This window comes from Oryza glaberrima, chromosome 4 (genome assembly GCF_000147395.1).
Source record: "Oryza glaberrima chromosome 4, OglaRS2, whole genome shotgun sequence".
NCBI lineage: Eukaryota > Viridiplantae > Streptophyta > Magnoliopsida > Poales > Poaceae > Oryza > Oryza glaberrima.
The window spans coordinates 14308959-14327560 of record NC_068329.1 but is presented as its reverse complement, the minus strand read 5'-3'; the positions used below and the strand labels follow the sequence as shown (position 1 = coordinate 14327560).

The 18602-nt window shown below is 40.3% G+C and overlaps 2 protein-coding genes across 2 annotated transcripts; one reads left to right on the top strand and one right to left on the bottom strand.

The window, feature by feature from the left end:
- Nucleotides 1-1000: 1000 nt before the first annotated feature.
- LOC127769963 (L-gulonolactone oxidase 5-like) lies at nt 1001-5468 on the top strand. The gene is made up of 3 exons (XM_052295620.1): nt 1001-1817; nt 3609-3864; nt 4367-5468. The coding sequence occupies exons 1-3, from the start codon at nt 1008-1010 to the stop codon at nt 5287-5289; spliced, it is 1989 nt and encodes a 662-aa protein (XP_052151580.1). The 5' UTR covers nt 1001-1007; the 3' UTR covers nt 5290-5468.
- Nucleotides 5469-15991: 10523 nt separating this feature from the next.
- On the bottom strand, nt 15992-17299 carry LOC127770791 (uncharacterized). Its single transcript, XM_052296592.1, has one exon. The coding sequence runs from the start codon at nt 17297-17299 to the stop codon at nt 15992-15994; it is 1308 nt and encodes a 435-aa protein (XP_052152552.1).
- Between the last annotated feature and the right edge of the window lie 1303 nt (nt 17300-18602).

Sequence of the window (18602 nt, the reverse complement as noted above, 5' to 3'; positions counted from 1 at the left end):
ACTAAGCAAAATTTAGGAGCATAGAAGGGATTAGCTAAAATTTCTGGATATATAAGAGATTTTCTCTTATAAAATGTCTCAAGTTTCTCTTTCTCATACAACAAATTTTTGTACACTATAAATTTATATGTTTGCATACCATAGGGCAAAATTAGAATTTTTCATAAGAGTTTAACAACGAACTAACGCAGACGGTGCAGAAGAGATGCAAACTAAAATTTGGAAGTATAAAGGGAATGAGCATATTGAAGAGCATAGGGATTAGACAAAGTTTCAGGCGTACACAGGGAATTTTTTCTTCCTCGAAAGTGTATGGAGTAACCAACTCTATCATCCAAACCTTATTTACTTTCCTCAAATCGGCTTTCTATGAATATGAAACTTCATTTGTTATAACCTACTCCTGCTTTATTTGTCTCTCTATCTTTAATTTATGATATATCCCCATATATACAATGACGATAAATTCTGCCATAACAATCTTTTTGTAGGCTCTAATTTTCACCTGCACTTATGCAAGTTGTCAATGATATTCCTCTATGGACAGTTATGTCCCCAAGAACAAAACTATGTAAAAAAGAATCACCTAGCACCACCGTGCACACATAAGCCAGTAGGAATTTAGGCATGTGCAATATATAAATGCTCCACAGTAATCTGTTATCCTAACTGACAGCTGCTTATACCAAACTACCAACAAATAATAAATTTTTGGTGTCACAGAATGACAATTACATGTTCCCCACCAGTGACAACACACTGATCAGACCTGTTAACAACGGAAAAAGGATGAGTCTGAGTTAATGGCAAGATAATATCAGACACGTACATCCTTTTTATATCTCAGGATGGAGACTCAATTAAAGGCTAATTAAAACGACAAAAGCATTATCCCGGATGGTTTCACAACTACTGTAGTATATAAATATTCATACCGCATGTCAATCTTCTTACTCTAGCATTCCTCGTCCTGCCCTCTAAAAACAAAAGAAAGAAAGAAGAGAAAAATGAGTAATAAGTTACACAATAGTAGTAGACATTCATTTCTACTGGCTTGGCATTCCTCCAACCTCGCGATTTTACACGAAGCAATCAGAATAATCCCGAGATATATCGTCGCCATTGTCGTGGAAATTCTGCGAGGCCTCCTCGTGATCCTCCTCCTGGGCTTCGTCCTCCACCTCGCCGGCGGCGACCGCCACCCGCCACCGGGGCCGATCGCCTGCGCGCGCGGCGGAACATCCGGCGGCTGCACGGTCACGAACATCTACGGCTCCTTCCCCGACCGCGCCGCCTGCCGCGCGGCCGGCGTCGCGTACCCGCGCACCGAGGAGGAGCTCGTGGCGGCCGTGGCGGCGGCGGCGGCGGCGGGGCGGAAGGCGAAGGCCGCCACCAGGTACTCCAACAGCTTCCCGCGGCTGGCGTGCCCCGGCGGCGGCGAGGGCGAGGGCGGCGTCACCATCAGCACGCGGTGGCTGAACCGCACGGTGCGCGTCGACGCGGCGAGGCGGCTGATGACGGTGGAGGGCGGCATGGTGCTGCGTGACCTGATTAGGGAGGCCGCCGCGGCGGGGCTCGCGCTGCCGCACTCGCCGTACTGGTCGGGCGTCACGGTCGGCGGCGCGCTGGCGACGGGCGCGCACGGGAGCTCGCTGTGGGGGAAGGGGAGCGCCGTGCACGAGTACGTGGTCGGGATGAGGATCGTGACGCCGGCGCCGGCGAGCGAGGGGTTCGCTGTGGTGAGGGAGCTCGCCGCCGACGACCCTGACCTCGACGCGGCCAAGGTCTCCCTCGGCGTCCTCGGCATTATCTCTCAGGTACACGTGTTGCCTGTACTATATGCACGTGCTTCAGAAATGTCCACGTCAACATGCTCAGGCCAAACTGCGTGCATGCATGCATGGCAGATGTGGATTTTCATTCCTCGATAGGATATCCCCTCGTTATTTGCATGTATTTGCATGTCATCTAAATAGTTATTAAAAAGATTAAAAAATATATATATATTAATACGAAATATATCACTTCACAAATATGCAAGACCAAATTCAACTTTTAAAAGTTACAACAAAAATAACAAATTAAACTGAAAAAAGTTATCGCACATTAATAACTATATTTGTTATTTTTGCTACAACTTGTAAAAATTGAATTTAAACTTACATGTTTGTGTGTGATATGTTTCATATTAATCTATGTTGCCAATTTTTTTATATATTTTTTGATGACTATTTAGATGACATGCACGAAACAAGAGGATATCCCCCCAAGCATGAATTCACTTTCCCATGCATGGCCCCTACTCTGGTGTTCTTTTGTTTTCAGAGAGAAGAAACATTATGCTTTCGATATTTTTTTTCTTAGCTAGGTGCTGGGAATAATTGTATTTTATGATTTTTTTTAAATGTCCTAACGTATTATATATTTTTTAATTACACGGCAAACGTGCACACACACCACTACGCACGCAATACCACACTCATTCCCCATGAATGTGATGTCCAACACATGCTTTAAGAAAACCAATGGTATATCCTATCACACTAAAAGTCTTTTTCAAATACCAACTATATATGTGTAATATTCGTAGATACAAGGATTAAATCCTGGTGGGTGGATATGATCGATAACACCATCACACCACTCGTGCTTCCTGGGAAGAAGCTATAATTTGGGTGGGCGCTAGTAACCATCATTATATCACGGTCATGCATGGGAGCACACTTAGAGCAAGGTTAATAGTATAGCCAACTACTGGCTCCAAATCATCTATCGCTAATCTAATAGCTCATTTATACAATAGTTAAATATAAAAATATACTACACCATTAATACCCGGTCCCACCTATTATACACACATAACGTCTTGGAGTCCGTGTTGCAGCTGGTAACAAATCTATAGTCCGTTTTCTTCTCTCTTTTACCTTTTCTTCTCGATACGTGGTTATAGTTGGCTTGTAGTTTGCTATTGTACCTGCTCTTAGAGCAAGTATAATAGTGAGCTATAAGTCTACTATAAACTTATGTGGAGAAAAGAGGTAACCAAAAATCAAGAGTGTTGGCTCTCATGCAAGAGCTAGCTTAACACAAGCTCTAAAACAAATACAGTAAATATATAGATAGAGAGGAGTAGAAAATTATAGCCAACCTTATAGCTAATCTATTATAAATGTTAGATTTAACATAGGCTAATAGTAGGAAGATAGCTCTACCATTATCTTGCTCTTATGGCAAAGATGTCTGAATTAATTTGGGAGCACTCTAGCGATATTCGCCAATAGTGTCCTGATTTCGATATGACAAATCTACAGCAGGTAGCCGTGTGTAGTTGCGTAAAGAATAAGACACTATCTCCATGAAGAAAATAAAATAAAGGCGTACAAGTTTTTTCGCACGTGGTCTTCAATATAGAACACTGATTATTAATTCATTTCACACTATATACCGCCAACAACTACGTATTTAACATGGTATAAAAATATTTTCAAACATAAAGTTGATATATACTATATCATAACAGTAAGTATATTTATTTAATTCAAATTATTAATTAGTTGACAGCCAAAAGTAGTTTTGTCGTGCACACACATGTCCATGCTTTCCTGCAGGTAACCCTGGCCTTGGAGCCACAGTTCAAGCGGTCGGTAAAATTCGTGAAGCGCGACGACGCAGACATCGCTGAGAAGGTAGCGGTTTGGGGCCGCCTCCATGAATTCGGTGATATGGTATGGTTGCCGGGGCAGCGGCAGGTGATCTACCGTGAGGACAACCGTGTCAATATTTCGACGCCTGGAGATGGTCTCAACGACTACTTCGGCTTCCGGGCGCAACCGACGCTAAGCATGGTCGGCGCAAGGGTCATAGGTGATTGAATTCTTTATCATATCTCAAAATTTTCTGAGATGAGTAGCCAGGGTAGAAACCTCCTTTTTTTTTCAAAATTTTCCGTGCCCCTTTCATTTCATATTATAAGTTGCTATGTGGTCGGTAGAGAAATTTACTAACATCTATAACTCCAATAATGTTATTACATGTCACATTAAAAATATTTCGATAATATATTTGTTTTCGGTAGAAAATATTGCTCCAATTTTCCATAAATTTAGTCAAATGTAAAAAAAGTTTGATCGAAAAAAAATAAAAACAAGTTATAATATGAAACAGAGGGAGTAACTATTTTTTTTATTTATTTTTTTAGAGAAGGGTATTTTTTATCCGGTCTGGGCTCTACATCCAACCGAATATATGCAGCCTTTTTAAAATTAGAAACTTAGCCTATCAAACAGGATATACTTAACTCTTAAAATAACCTATAATTTAAAATTCGCTCCTATGAAGTAACTATTTGAACATTATATTGGCGCAGATGAGTGGCTAGAAGAGAATCCAATGTACACTGACACTGCCCGATGCCTAGCATCCCGTGCTGTCACCAAGATGTTCGACCTCCTGGCGTACGGCTTCACCAACGACGGCGCCACCTTCACCGGGTACCCGGTGGTGGGCTACCAGCACCGCATCCAGTCCTCCGGCTCGTGCATGGGCAGCCTGGAGGAGAAGGACGACGGCCTCCTCCTCACCACCACCTGCCCATGGGACCGCCGCACGCGGGGCGTCTTCGCCTACAACGTCGCCTTCACCGTCCCGCTCTCCCGCGCGCCGGCGTTCGTCGCCGACGTGTCCAGGCTCCGCGACCTCGACCCGGCGGCGTTCTGCCAGATCGACGCCAAGATGGGCGTGCTCGTGCGCTACGTCGCGGCGTCGTCGGCGTACCTCGGCAAGGCGGAGGACTCGGTGGACTTCGACGTCACCTACTACCGGAGCCGCGCCCGCGGCGCGCCGCGCGCGCACGCTGACGTGTTCGACGAGGTGGAGCAGATGGCGCTGCGCGGGCACGGCGGCGTCCCGCACTGGGGGAAGAACCGGAACGCCGCGTTCGACGGCGCCATCGCCAGGTACCCGAACGCCGGCGAGTTCTTGAGGGTGAAGGACAGGTTCGACCCCGAGGGCGTCTTCTCCAGCGAGTGGAGCGACCGGGTGCTCGGCGTCGGCGGGGCGAGCCCGGCCATCGTCGGCGACGGCTGCGCCATGGAGGGGCTCTGCGTGTGCTCCGACGACTCGCACTGCGCGCCGGAGCTGGGCTACTCCTGCCGGCCGGGGAAGGTGTTCACCGAGGCGAGGGTCTGCTCGTTGTTGCGAGACGCTGCCGATGGCTACCTTCGCGATCGTCATGGCAATGTCAGGATTAATGCAACTAGTACAGGGAAGCATTCACTATTGCACGAATGATTTTCCTAAAAAAACAATAGGTTGGACACGGATTATAAGTGTTCGCGTCTGTAAAAATTGACTCGCACCATATATGAAAATCTTTTATAGATGTATCTTAAGAAGCCATATGTAAAAATAGGGCTTTTTCCAGAAAAGCCTCTTAGGCGGCCACAGGGAAATATATATTTTTGCAAATGGGCCTCTTAAAGTTTTACCCAAATGTCTGAGGTACCTTCTCTTTTCCGTTTTAGCACTCTAATTTTTTTCAATTCATCCTTATCTACTCTCTTCTACTTTCTCCTCCTCCTCTCTTTCTCATATCCGTCTCTCTCTCTCTCAAACTGCTCTCTCCTCTCTCTCTAGCGGGCATGTAGCGGCAGGCACCCTACGCATCAAAAGCGGTGAGGGGTGACGGCTGCAACGGCAGTCCTCCCTGCTTGGATCCCATGAATCTGCTAGCGGTGGCAGTAGGAGGAGCACGGCGGCTGCGGCAGCGGCCCTCCCTCGCCCAGATCCGGTGGCGGGAGGAGCTTAGCGGTGGCGGCCGGCTGCAGCGGCCGATGACTGGCAGGTGTTTTGCGATTTTTTCTCAGATTTTTATATTCGCGTATAGACGATGTAAGTACCCATATAAAAAAAAGCAATTTTCGTATACCCTTCGGAGCAGATGAATCAGAGATCTACACGTGAAAGTCACTTTTACCGTCCTAGAAAAATCGTTTTTATCCGGTGATTGTAATCTTTAGGACTTGCGATGTGCGACGGCTGTCTTTGAGGCATGGAATTGTCGTGCGCTGAGTTGGCTTATTTATGGACCATTTATATATTCGCCTTATGGTCGATGTACGGCATTGTTTTTATTTGGCTACCGAAGCAAATTAATCGGTACAACATCGAAAAAGACAGTCAAACATAACAATATAAGTGCGACAAGTAAAGGTAAAGTTGAAATGACAGGAACATTATTTTTTTCTTAGTAGCAAAATATTTTGAAATATGACAGCAACGTGTAAGATCGAACATCTCAAGATCACAATTACATAACACTGAGCCATATTATTTGTTAACGAGGCACAACTTTAAAAATGTGAAAAAGAACAAGTTCATACATTCTATATCTATAAGCCTACAAGTTCATACGGATTTTCGCTAACTACGGATGAAAATTCACAAATAGACTCTAATAATTGTTTTCTTCTAATGTGTTGTTTTATTAATTGTTCTAGTTATTATTGTTGCTTGACTATTGACTCTCTCTGTGAGAGTTTTATAATAAGTTATAACCATCTTTGAAGCAAAGGCCTGATTTATATTTCATTATTGAAAAAAGGCTGAATCCTAGACATCCAGACACTACGGACACAGCATCATCGCTAAGATATTCTAGGAATAGATATGCCAGTTAACCTCTCTATTAATTTAAGCCAAATTCTACCCTGCACCTAAATCTATTTTTCATACAGAGTAAAAGTTAATTCGTTTATTTATACCTTGATTTGGTAACCTCAAATAGTGATCACAAATTCATTCAGCTATGCAACTGTTCAGAGAAAAAAAAACAATAATAAAGTCATTCGGATAATATGCTGGCTGATGTGATCCCTGCCATCTATTTCATCATAAATGGAAAAGATTGGTATATATAACATGTGTAAAAACCGCTACATTGACACTGAGCCATACACAACATTAGCAACTGCTATATTCTCAACCGTACAAGCAGTTATAATACTTGAAATGAAATAAATTGATATTAATGTTGAGATATCGACCGTACCACACAATATTCTGCCAGCTCAGTTTCCCTTTGATGCTCTCAACCTACTGACAATTCTGAACTTTTACTCCAAGAAAACGTGTGTCATGTCCATTTTTGCTATTTATGGAGGACCAAATATTTATGACAAAGTTAATTAAGGTTTATGTTAACACAACTTACCAAACCTTGTGGTTTAAGATAAATATTTACACTGGAGGTATGGGTCGCCAAATAAAGGGCTATTGTTTTTATTGTTATAAAAGCAAAAAATATAATAATACGCTAAACATGTTGGTTATTTTTCGAATTATACCTGCTTGGACTAAAAAGAAGAGTGACTCAACTTGCTAATACTTGATTCCGAAATTTGAAATTTTTAAAACACTAAAAAGAGTCCATGATATTTTTCGATCGCTTGTTTTCTTTAATGCAAACTCCCAACATGTTTACGGTGATGATAATCCACGTCATCAGTGGATATAATCCCTCCGTTTGCATATTACAGGACGTCGATCGGTTTGTTCTAAGTGAAAGTTCTTCATGCTAGACCAAATTTGAAAAAGAACTAGTAACATCTGTATTTATAACGGTCCATATTCCACAAGGCAATTTCCAAATTTTTGGTCCACCTGCAATTTTTGGTAAATAATTTACTGTTTTGAATTAGCAATTTTGTTTCTTTAGAACATCAATTTTGTTCAGAATTACCCGATATGTGTTCAACTATTAAGTGTTCCGTCTCAAATTTTGGGCCCATCCATCCTCCTGAAATGTTTGCAATTTTGAAATATAAAACTCTGGCATGAATGAGAACGGGGTTAAGATTAGGCATATTTACTATCACTGCCACAGACCTCCTCATCACTAACGGTTCAAAGTTGCCATTTGTAATAGGCAAATTTTATTGTAGGCCATTGAGATTTTGTGGTTTTACCTCCTACACATGACAACACTACAAGAAACCTGTTAATCCATGACGGATTCTTGTTGACGGATTCTAAGACTGTCACTGGTAGGCGCGATCTATGATGGTTATCTTATTTTCGTCATAGATGTGCACTAGTGGATATTCTCGGCCCGCTAACTCGTGACGGTTTTATTTGGACCGTCACAGTTTATGATTATAAATTCGTCATACTCTAGTTGGCCCAAAACAATAGGCCCTCTATCATATATTTAGTGCAAAGAAAAATAAAAAAATGTGATTGCAAAATGAATCAAACCCAAAAGACAATTTGTTTTTGAACTAAATTATTTTGTTACTTTGTTACTTGTATGCGTATGGTACAACTGAAAATATTCTGTATATATATAGTGTGCGAACAAAAAAATATTTGGAGCTTGTAGGTATTGAACCTAGCAAACGTCATAAGGGGCAAAAAGTAAACGTCACAGATTTATATAATGAATTTCTATAAAAATATATTAAAAGTTAAAGCAATTTAATCAAGTGAATTAATGAGGAAACTAAAATTTTCCTTTGAAAATCATGGCCGGAAATATTTTTGTAATATTCTATGTGGTCCAAATTATTCTCTAAAATTTTCCGTGAATTTTCGGAGCTCAATAACTAGTTTTAATACCATAAAATTCATTTAACTTATTAAAATAAATGAAAAATAAATTAAAATCCCTCTCTATATCCTTGGCCCTTTTTCGGCCCAAGTGTTACACACTCCCTCCCTTAGTCCGTAGCCCCTCTCTCTCCTTGGGCCGGCTTCCCCTTACCCTCCCCCTTCTTCGGGCCACCGGTCCAGCCCATTTGCTCATCCCTCGCCGAAAAGTCTATTTCTCCTCCCTCCTCTCAATTAATTTCAAAATATTAAAACTTCGAATCGATTTTTATGGCACTAAATCAACTCGTATAAACCAGCAAGAAAATAAACTGGATTAATCGATAAACAATTTAGTTGACATTATGTCCTTACAACCTTCATTTGGAAGTATAGCTGTCTGCACTTGCAAGGAAGTACGGTTATGAAGAACGAAAATTTAGTTTATTTTAGACTGAAGATTCAAGAGAGACCAGAGTTCATAGAGTCGAATGGAGAATGATCAAGAGCTTGGCTGAGTTAATCATAACGAGTTTGATCTTGATTAATTAGTCTGGTCCAAAAAATGGACGAATTGCGTTGAGAGCAAATCAGGAACAACGCCAGCTATGCATAAAGGTAAAATATGACACGTACCAAAGAACATGAACAAGCTGACCTCGAACAAAAGTACAGAAGGACGACTATTAAGTGGGGATTTTTGCACCATTCAAAATCAGAAACTCAAATTCAACTTTAGGGCAACAAATTTCAGCCAATTTACCAATTAATTAAAAAAATATCCAACTTTTAAATTAGGAGTGGCAGTGTGGCACCTCGCAAATGAATACATTTTCAACTTGATTCTTTCGTAGGGATATTTGTGTATGACTGCACCTGCCAGAATTCAAACTCTAGTATCCTGGTTAATGTAAAGGCTGAAAGTTCGCGAAATAAAAATTTTTAGGTGTCACATCGGATGTTTGACGGATATCGGAAGGGGTTTTTAGACACGAATGAAAAAACTAATTTCATAACTCGCCTGGAAACAACGAGACGAATCTTTTGAGCGTAATTAATCCGTCATTAGCATATGTGGGTTATTGTAGGACTTATGGCTAATCATGAACTAATTAGGCTCAAAAGACTCGTCTCGCGATTTCCCCTCTAACTATGCAATTAGTTTTTCTTTTAATCTATATTTAATGCTCCATAAATGTGTCTAAAGATTCGATGTGATGTTTTTGGAAAAACTTTTCTGATCTAAATGGGGCCTTATACTATTTCCTGTGTCCAAGAAGTTACTCAATAGAAATTTTTCAGAACTATAGAATATGATATTTGCCAAGCAAAGAAAAATGACCTCTGGTGTTCCAATAAAACAGAGGTTGCAAGGCATCAGTCACACATCTATCTATAATCTATAACTATACTAATTAGGCACTTTCTACGAGCTCTCATGTTAATTAGAAAGATCTGATCGTTAATTAGATAGATCATTTTATCACCACCGTTAGATTGAATATATTATATTAAATAAGGCATACAATTAAATAAATTATGGGCTCATTAGTTTAATGTCACCAAGTTAATAGTGTTGTTTTATAATCTCACGTATTTCACTGGTGCGGCTGATTTGGGCGCCGATCTCAGGATTCGGCCAGAAGAAAATTAAAAAAAAAGGAAGTCTAACATGGATCCGATCTAATATATCTACTCCGTCTGTTATGTTCGCTAATGATGGAAAAAACTGCGACCATGGCGCCACCACACTGTGATTTTTCACTTTTGTAGGCTGTTTTAAAAGCCTGTCAAATCTTATGTCCAAGGGCACACATCAATAATCTATCTTAGATCTATCTTGGAGAGTATTAACCAATCAGCCAGGCAAATAAAATATGGGTACACGAGGCCACAAGTGGAACGAGATTGATTTTTCCGTCAATCAAAGATTGATTTTTGTCTGAGACGACACAGATCAGAATTCATCCAGGCTCGCTCATATACACCAACATCTATCATGGCATATAAATTTTTTGAGGGGTTGACAATTGATAAGAAAGGTTCACTCTTAGTACATATTTAATTTATCGTCTTTTTATCATCTCATCTGTAATATATACAGGTAGGTAGCTTTCTTATTGATGCTGATCTCATGTTGTATAAAGTACTGCTGATTTGATCGACATAACGATCTGTTCTTTTTTCCCTTTTTTTTAGCATGGATAGTTCAACGTTATCAATTATCTAAAAAAAGGTTCAACGTTATCAACGAATGTACCTGCATCTCCCCTGTGTGTGTTTTAGCTGAAGCGTTGCATGCGTGTAGCATAAGCTGTCTACATGAAGCAGATTAACAGAATTCAATGACAAGGTGATTATGGATTCATGGAAGGGTCAATGCATTAAGATGAACTTACAAGAAAACCAGGTTTGAACCCATTTTTATCCGGTTATATTTTAATCTATTTTTATTTGATTAAATACATGCATTTATGTTTTTAAAAGAATTTTAATGAGATAAGGAATTTACCGCTGGCTCGCGAGCGTGAGAAAGAGTTGTGTGCGTCTGTGCATTTTTCTATGCGATGAAAAAAAATATACAGAGATTGATATGAACAATATATTAATAGCGCGTGCAAATACGTGCAGAAAGCCATCAGTAAGAAATTTTAATCGTCAACAAAATTTTAATAATTTGAGACACCACGCCAATTACCAAGCACAACTCACTATTCATTTGTTACCGATTACAAAAATATCAATCAAATAGGGACAAAAAATATAACTGAGACTCTCTTCATACTTAATAACTCATAATTTCTCAATTAAATTAAAAAAACCAAAAAAAACTATATTGAGACTTTGTTGTGAATTAAAAGATTAGAATACAACTAAAACTGTAATATTTATAATATTAAAAATAATAGCCCGTGTAACACACGGGTTGGCGGCTAGTAAAACTAATTTTGTATAAACTTAGTTCACCTTTGGACAATTCCAAAATGTATTATAACATGAAACAGAGTATTATGAGCACTGCATCACAGCACAACTTAATCAAAGAAGCAGCGAGTATTACTCACGATGAGTTTGCAGCCTTCTCCAGCAGTTGCCACAGCTCAACGACAGCAGCCAGAATTAATGGTCCTCCGGGTTATAATAGTTGTTGTTTTACAAGAGTACGGTCTCTGAAAAAAATAACTTTGACCATTATTTTATATTATAATATGAACAAAAGTGTTAACAAATATATGATTTTATTAATGTACTTTTTAAAACTAATCTATGCATATAGTCACCATATTTTTAAGACTAATCTTTGCATGTAGCCATCATATATGAAAGGCAAATATTTTAGAAATGATTTATAATCAAAGATTTTAAAGTTTAACCTCACCCTTATCTAAAACGACATGAATTATCAGTCCGGATAGAGTAATTATCTTATTCCTGAGAAATATGGTCAGCCTCGACGCCACATCACAGATCCTAAGATTTGGAGTTAAGAGGAATACACTGTCATGGCAGCTCAAAATTGGCTTAGACACCAGCCACAGGTGAATCTGCGGGTCGAGTCTGATCAAAGTGGTGGCTCCCCACGTGAAACTGCACGACCACCCCTCGCTGACATTGTTTTCATCTGTAGAGGGCTTTTACAGTGCTTGAGAGGTATGGGAGGTACCTTCCTCCATACTTCAAATCCACCATTGATTTATAAAAGGGTAAATTCGGAATATGGAGAACAACGAAAACAAAGGCAGTTTAGTAATTCTTTTAGTCAGTTCAGTAATTATCATTCGTTAACTTTCTCTTATTGCCGATTTGATTTCCTCATGGAGTAATTAAGATGGTAATTGGCTGCTTTCTCATCGCTATGTGTCGGCGGCACTTGGGTACAATTTCCTACAAATAAATTGAGAGTAGTATTGTTTTTTTCATCGCAAAAGCATTACTTACAATTGGACCATTCATAAATTCTCTTCGTATAATAATACATAAAGACAAAAGGCATACACATGTCGATTCTCCCCTTTCAAAATATTTCAACAATAAATAATGTCAAAGTTGATTACTTGGTTCTTTGATCAAAGTTTTGATCAAGCTTAGTTAGATGAGTATGTTTATACTTACAAATAAGTCTTACGCAAGATTACAAAGTTCGATGTCTTTAATTAATCGTACTGCTAATTGTTCCCTAGTTACCTAATTTCAAGCACAGTTACCGAGTTTATCTCAGTAGTTCGTTGGAAACAACAGTTGCTTTCTAATTTGATCATAGGTACAAAATTACCTATATGACCATCTAACTTTTTACTTAATACCTGGCCCATATTTTTAGTACCTTCATGTAACTATCTTTTGTTATATATTGTTGGATTACCAGCTATCAACGGCTATAATGTCTCCCAAGCATCTTAGAAAGCCTCTCACCTGTAGTACAACCATCGGCCCATTTGGGTGTTCAAACAGAATATCTAAAACTCCCAAAGTCTCTCATTCCAATTAGGCGTGATCATCTCCCCAACTGAAGCAAACAATTTCACCTTGATCTCCTCACCCATTGTCAATCCTGGGATGTTACAACATAACATATGGCTCGTTAGTACTCTCTCGTTTGTATGAATTTCCTTGAGAGAAGTTATATTCTATTTATGCTATGGCTACTCATGTAGCCCATAAATACTGCACCAACCACAAACACACTTTGTTTTGTTAGCAATATAGAAACAAAATGTATGGTTGTGGTAGGGTATATTCATGTGTCATATGACATGTGTAAAAAAGGATGAGCAGAAAAAATAATATAATGTATTTAATGATCATGCAAATTAACCAATTGCAATTTTCTCCTGTTCAGCGAAGCAAAATCTCCTGATCAAGGTGAAGCAATTTTCTTCAATGTCCTCACTAATTGTCAGTACTAGAACTTCAATGTCTTGAACTCGGTCACACGTACTTCAATGCACCTTTCACCAAGCTGTTTTTTGAGATATTACTGTTACATTGCAGTAGTATCTTGAAGTACATTACGGCACGGTGAGTTGATGACAACTTGAGACCACATGCAGAGTCTGAGAGGACATGGACTGACCGGACGACGGCTGAATCTAAACATTTTTGAATTTATCTAAACTTTCGTATCTGCATCATCCCAAAATGATTCTTCCTTCGGCAATCTATCCATCAATCGGATATGTGAGGAAAACTTGAGGTTCCCGCTGAAGTTACATCCCCAAATAAAGAGTCAAACCTCGACCAGCAGAAATTCCTACTGTCTCCTATTCCTACGAGCCACACATTTGGTTGAGGCTGTGAAAAGACGAAGAAATATTAAATAGTGCTAGAATTTCACGATAAAACATATCTTGTGCCTTTTTTCCATCTTTATCTGCCTCGAACAGAAACATGTCTCTGCAATTTATGTAGATACCTAGAAGCTAGGGAAGTCCACGAATAAATAGAGCACCACCAGTCACACCCACTTTCCATGGCCAGAGTTAAGTGCAATATCAATTTCTTATCTGACAAGGTACACAAATTGAAACCAAATCTTGCAAACAAAAACTAACGACACAACAATTTGGGATGAATACATTGTTTTTTTTATTCATAACAATTAGGCAAATTTTGTTGTAGGACCCTGTGACTTTGTGGTTTTAGCTCTAGAACACGTTAAAAGTCGATCATTAGGGAAAGACACTGTCAAAATGTGATTATTTTCTGATAGACACCGCAAGCATTAAATTCTCGGACTTTACTCTTCGAGCTCATCTCACTTTTAGGATAGGTGGAGAAAATAGTATTTTCATGCCCCTATTCCTAATTTCTCCGTGACCTAAGATCACGACACCGAGGATTGTTTATTTCCATAATATAATAGGTTCAGCCAAACATGACTGATCCGCAACACTGAAATAAGGAGAATGTAAGTAAACAGGTCCTCACTGACGTCGTCTGTCTTGAAGCTGTTAGCTCGAGCAGGAACCCCATGTGTCCCTCCTCAGGGTCAGGATCACCACTAATTGGCGATTGCTTTTCCTCGAAGAACAAGGAGAAGAACATCATGACCGATCTCATAGAACCAGCCCCAATAACATATCAATAATCGAACTCAGAAGAAACGCCATAGAAGGTCTAATACTGAATATAACACCAAGGCACGTTATCTGTTAACGAGGTTCAGCCGAAACCTACATCCCCAAGGCACTAATTACGGACGCTACTCTCTTATACAGCATATTACAGTGTATCTAGGTATCCACCCTCCTAGAACTACTTGCTATAGTAGAATGGCTAGAGGATAATTATACATGTCTGCAAGAGCTATCTGTCAGGCTAAAGGCTACTCATTTAGTAGTACTACAGTAGTGAATATAGTGACTGTAATGGGACTCTTCAACCTATCTCTGATGACCAGTAAACTTGTGGTGCTGCAGTAGTGAATATATGTGTTTCTCAATCGAAACTCAAACAACTTTTGAGAAGAAAGGGAACAGTTGAATTTGTTATTCTTTGACATTTTCTTGACAGGAGTGTATAGCATTTTTTGGAACAGTGAGCATTGAACACGTATGTATAACCGATAGCCTCTCGCGGCAGGTGAAATCGAAGATGGCATCACACATCACGATTCTTCCAAATCCATGGCCATACCGGGTGTTTGGTAGTGGCACACGGTATTTTTGGGACGTTACCGTGTTCCTGTTCGTACACCCGTAAGCTACCTAGTGTTTTGTTAAACTCTCGGTAACATTTGGGAGCATACGGGAGCTTTCCTAGCCCTGGTAGTGTTCGCAGCCAGGGAATCCTGGGACTGCAGAGTGCCAATTCAATCTATCCAAGATTGCAATATAATTTTCTGCCAGTAATTCCAACAGGATTTTGATTTGTGTTCTGTTGTATGTGACGATATGTTGCAACAGTATGTTCGATTCTTTGTTTTTGTCTTCAAAGTTTTCGAATGAATTCGATCTTTTTAATACACAAAGAGAGGTTCCAATTTTCTGGCTATGCAATAAACCGCTCAGGAGGAGCCAGAATTCAGCGATGGGAGTACACTATTTACTGTGGCTAAGAGCATCTCCAGCAGTAACCCCTACTTTCGAGTCCCTAAAAGTTAAATGGGGCCTGCCCTCAATGTTCTAGGACCCTAAATATGTCTTTATGTCTAGCAGTAGCCTCCATATCTTAGCCCCTATTTTTTTTCTCTTTTATTTTAGTATAGAATTTATATTTATATCTAGTTTAACACATAGTAATTTAAACATAAATAATTCTAGCGCATGGAATTCAACCATATTCAAATTTGCAATTTCAAACACCACAATTCAAAATTGAATTCAAAATTTTGAAACATGAAAATGATATATCCTAGAAGCAAATATTGAACATAACCCACACATGATAGAAAATGCAATGAAACAAACTACCGAGCACCATGAAGCGCCCACAAATGTTCCACAAGATCATCTCGAAGTTGCTCATGTACCCGTCGGTCTTCAATTTCTTTATGTATCTTTAGAAATTTCTCTAACAAAGGTTTATTACGTCGTTGGTATTCCTCCTTCCTCAACACCTCACTGTCCTCCTGATCATAGTCAAAATCTATATCTTCATCTCGCTCATTGTCAATGATCATGTTGTGCATGATTACACAAGCTGTCATTATGTACCATAGGGTCTCTGTATCCCAAAATCTAGCAGGACCCCTCACCATTGCAAAGCGGGCTTGTAGAACACCAAATGCTCTTTCAACATCCTTTCTCACTCCTTCTTGAACTTTTGCATGATGTATTCTCTTGTTACCTTGTGGATTAGAAATGGTCTTCACAAAAGTGGCCCAAGAAGGGTATATGCCATCAGCAAGATAGTAACCCATGGTGTATTTATTTCCATTCACCATAAACTCCAACTCTGGAGCTGTCCCTGATGTAAGCCTTTGAAAGAGTGGTGATCTCTGTAGTACATTGATATCATTAAGAGAACCTGGTAGTCCAAAGAAGGAATGCCAAATCCACAAATCTTTAGATGCAACAGCTTCAAGAATCATGGTTGGCCCATCCACATGCCCTGAGTATTGTCCTTTCCAGCCTGTTGGGCAATTCTTCCACCTCCAATGCATACAGTCAATACAACCTAGCATCCCTGGGAACCCCCTTGGAGTGTTTATAGCCATCAATCTTGTAGTGTCCTCAGCAGTTGGTGCCCTCAAGTATTGATCAGCAAACACATCCACCATAGCCTTGACAAAGTGCTTGAAAGCTTCTATCATGGTGCTCTCTAAAATCCTCACGACTTCATCAAGACTATCGGCTGGAATATCATATGCAAGCATGCGAATTGCACCATACACCTTCTGCAATGCAGTGGCACCGAGAAGACCCACTGCATTTGGTCTCTGACTGAAGTAGTCATCATGAGCCTCCACACTAGCCACGATGCGCAAGAAAAGCTCCCTTGACATTCTGAACCTCCTCCTAAATAATTTTGCACTATATACAGGAGGATCTACAAAATAATCAGCCACTATGCGTAAATTGCCAGCAAACCTGTCCCTATGAATTATCTCACGACCTGGGACTGAACCACGATGCTTTCTTTTGGTCCTCTTATGCTCTATGTCTGTAAGAAGAGCAGCTGCAATGTAGTAGTCATCATCGTCAGACAACTCCTCCTGATCCCACCAATCGGTAATGAGATCATCGTTGTCGTCATCGTCGTCGTAGAAGTCCATGTGAAAAACACTGCCATCACAAGATCATAAAATTAATAAGAAAATTTAGAGCATATGCACACATCCAACTACACATACACGGTACAGAGTATACCCCATATACAGTTTGCAACATTCAATCTATCAAAAGCAGTGGAATCGTACTAGTACAGTACCACTTACTCCTGTATATATATATATGGTTCTAATCGATCCATTGCAAGAATTGTACAGTGCTACTAAGTATAAATACAGTGATATATTCACCGTGTTTAGATCCAGTTTTTCTTTAAACTTCCAACTTTTCTATCACATCAAAACTTTCTTACACATATAAACTTCCAACTTTTTCATCACATCATTTCAATTTCAACTAAACTTCTAATTTTAGTGTGAACTAAACACAACCATTACTAGCTGAGAATTTAGATTTTTCTTGCCGACAAAGTCCACTACAATTCTCCAAAAAAATATTAAAAACAAGTCAGTCTCCACCAGAACCATCTACCACCACATGTCCACAGGTGTCAAGAACAGAGTTATTTAGAAAATTGATTAGTACTCTACCACTGAACCCCCGCACCACATGACCTACTTAGAGTTTCTCCAGAAAAATCAATGGGGGCAGGAGGCCAGCGTGGGGGCAGACCGCGTGCAGGTGGGCAACGTGTGTGCGGGCAGCCTCGGAGGGCACGCGACGGCCGGCGTGTGGCCAGGCAGATGGCGGGAGATCGGCGGCCGGGCATGCGCATGGACTGCCGCCGAAGGCCTTGAGAACGGTGGGCAAGAAAGGTATGGAAAAGTCTTACCTTTCTAGGGCAGTCTTGATGGAGGTGCTGGGAATTCGTCGGTGCTCGCCGGAGAAGATCCGTCGTCGCAGCCGTGCGGGAATAACAAGAAAATGCGCGAAGCAAAATTATATCCGCGCCAAAAAAAATGACGATGGGGGCGTGCTCTGGAGTCCCCAGGACTGGGGCCTTTGGGGGAGGATTTGAGGGCCTCCTCACTTTGAGGGCTATAGTAGGGTCCCTGCTGTATCTAGTTTTTTTATCTTAACTCTGAAAAATTAAATAGGGGCTGGATTTGAGGTCCCTGCTGGAGATGCTCTAATTACCTAATTCCCCACTTGTCTCCATCACTTGAATCATCACTGATGCATGCAGGACTGGTAATTCCTGGTTTGCCGGCCAATCAATTTTGCAATAGTGGAATCGAGTCCTCACCGACGGCGGTGATTGCCGATGACCACACGCCTGCATCCTCTAGGATTCCGGCGTTTATCAATAAAGTACTTGTTTATCTGGGCCAAATTAACAAATGTGTA

Coding starts and splice junctions, on each gene's coding strand:
- LOC127770791 (XM_052296592.1), bottom strand. CDS start 17,299: ATGGACTTCTACGACGACGATGACGACAACGATGATCTCATTACCGAT.
- LOC127769963 (XM_052295620.1), top strand. CDS start 1,008: ATGAGTAATAAGTTACACAATAGTAGTAGACATTCATTTCTACTGGCT. Junction 1,818..3,608: donor TCCTCGGCATTATCTCTCAG/GTACACGTGTTG, acceptor GCTTTCCTGCAG/GTAACCCTGGCCTTGGAGCC. Junction 3,865..4,366: donor GGTCGGCGCAAGGGTCATAG/GTGATTGAATTC, acceptor ATATTGGCGCAG/ATGAGTGGCTAGAAGAGAAT.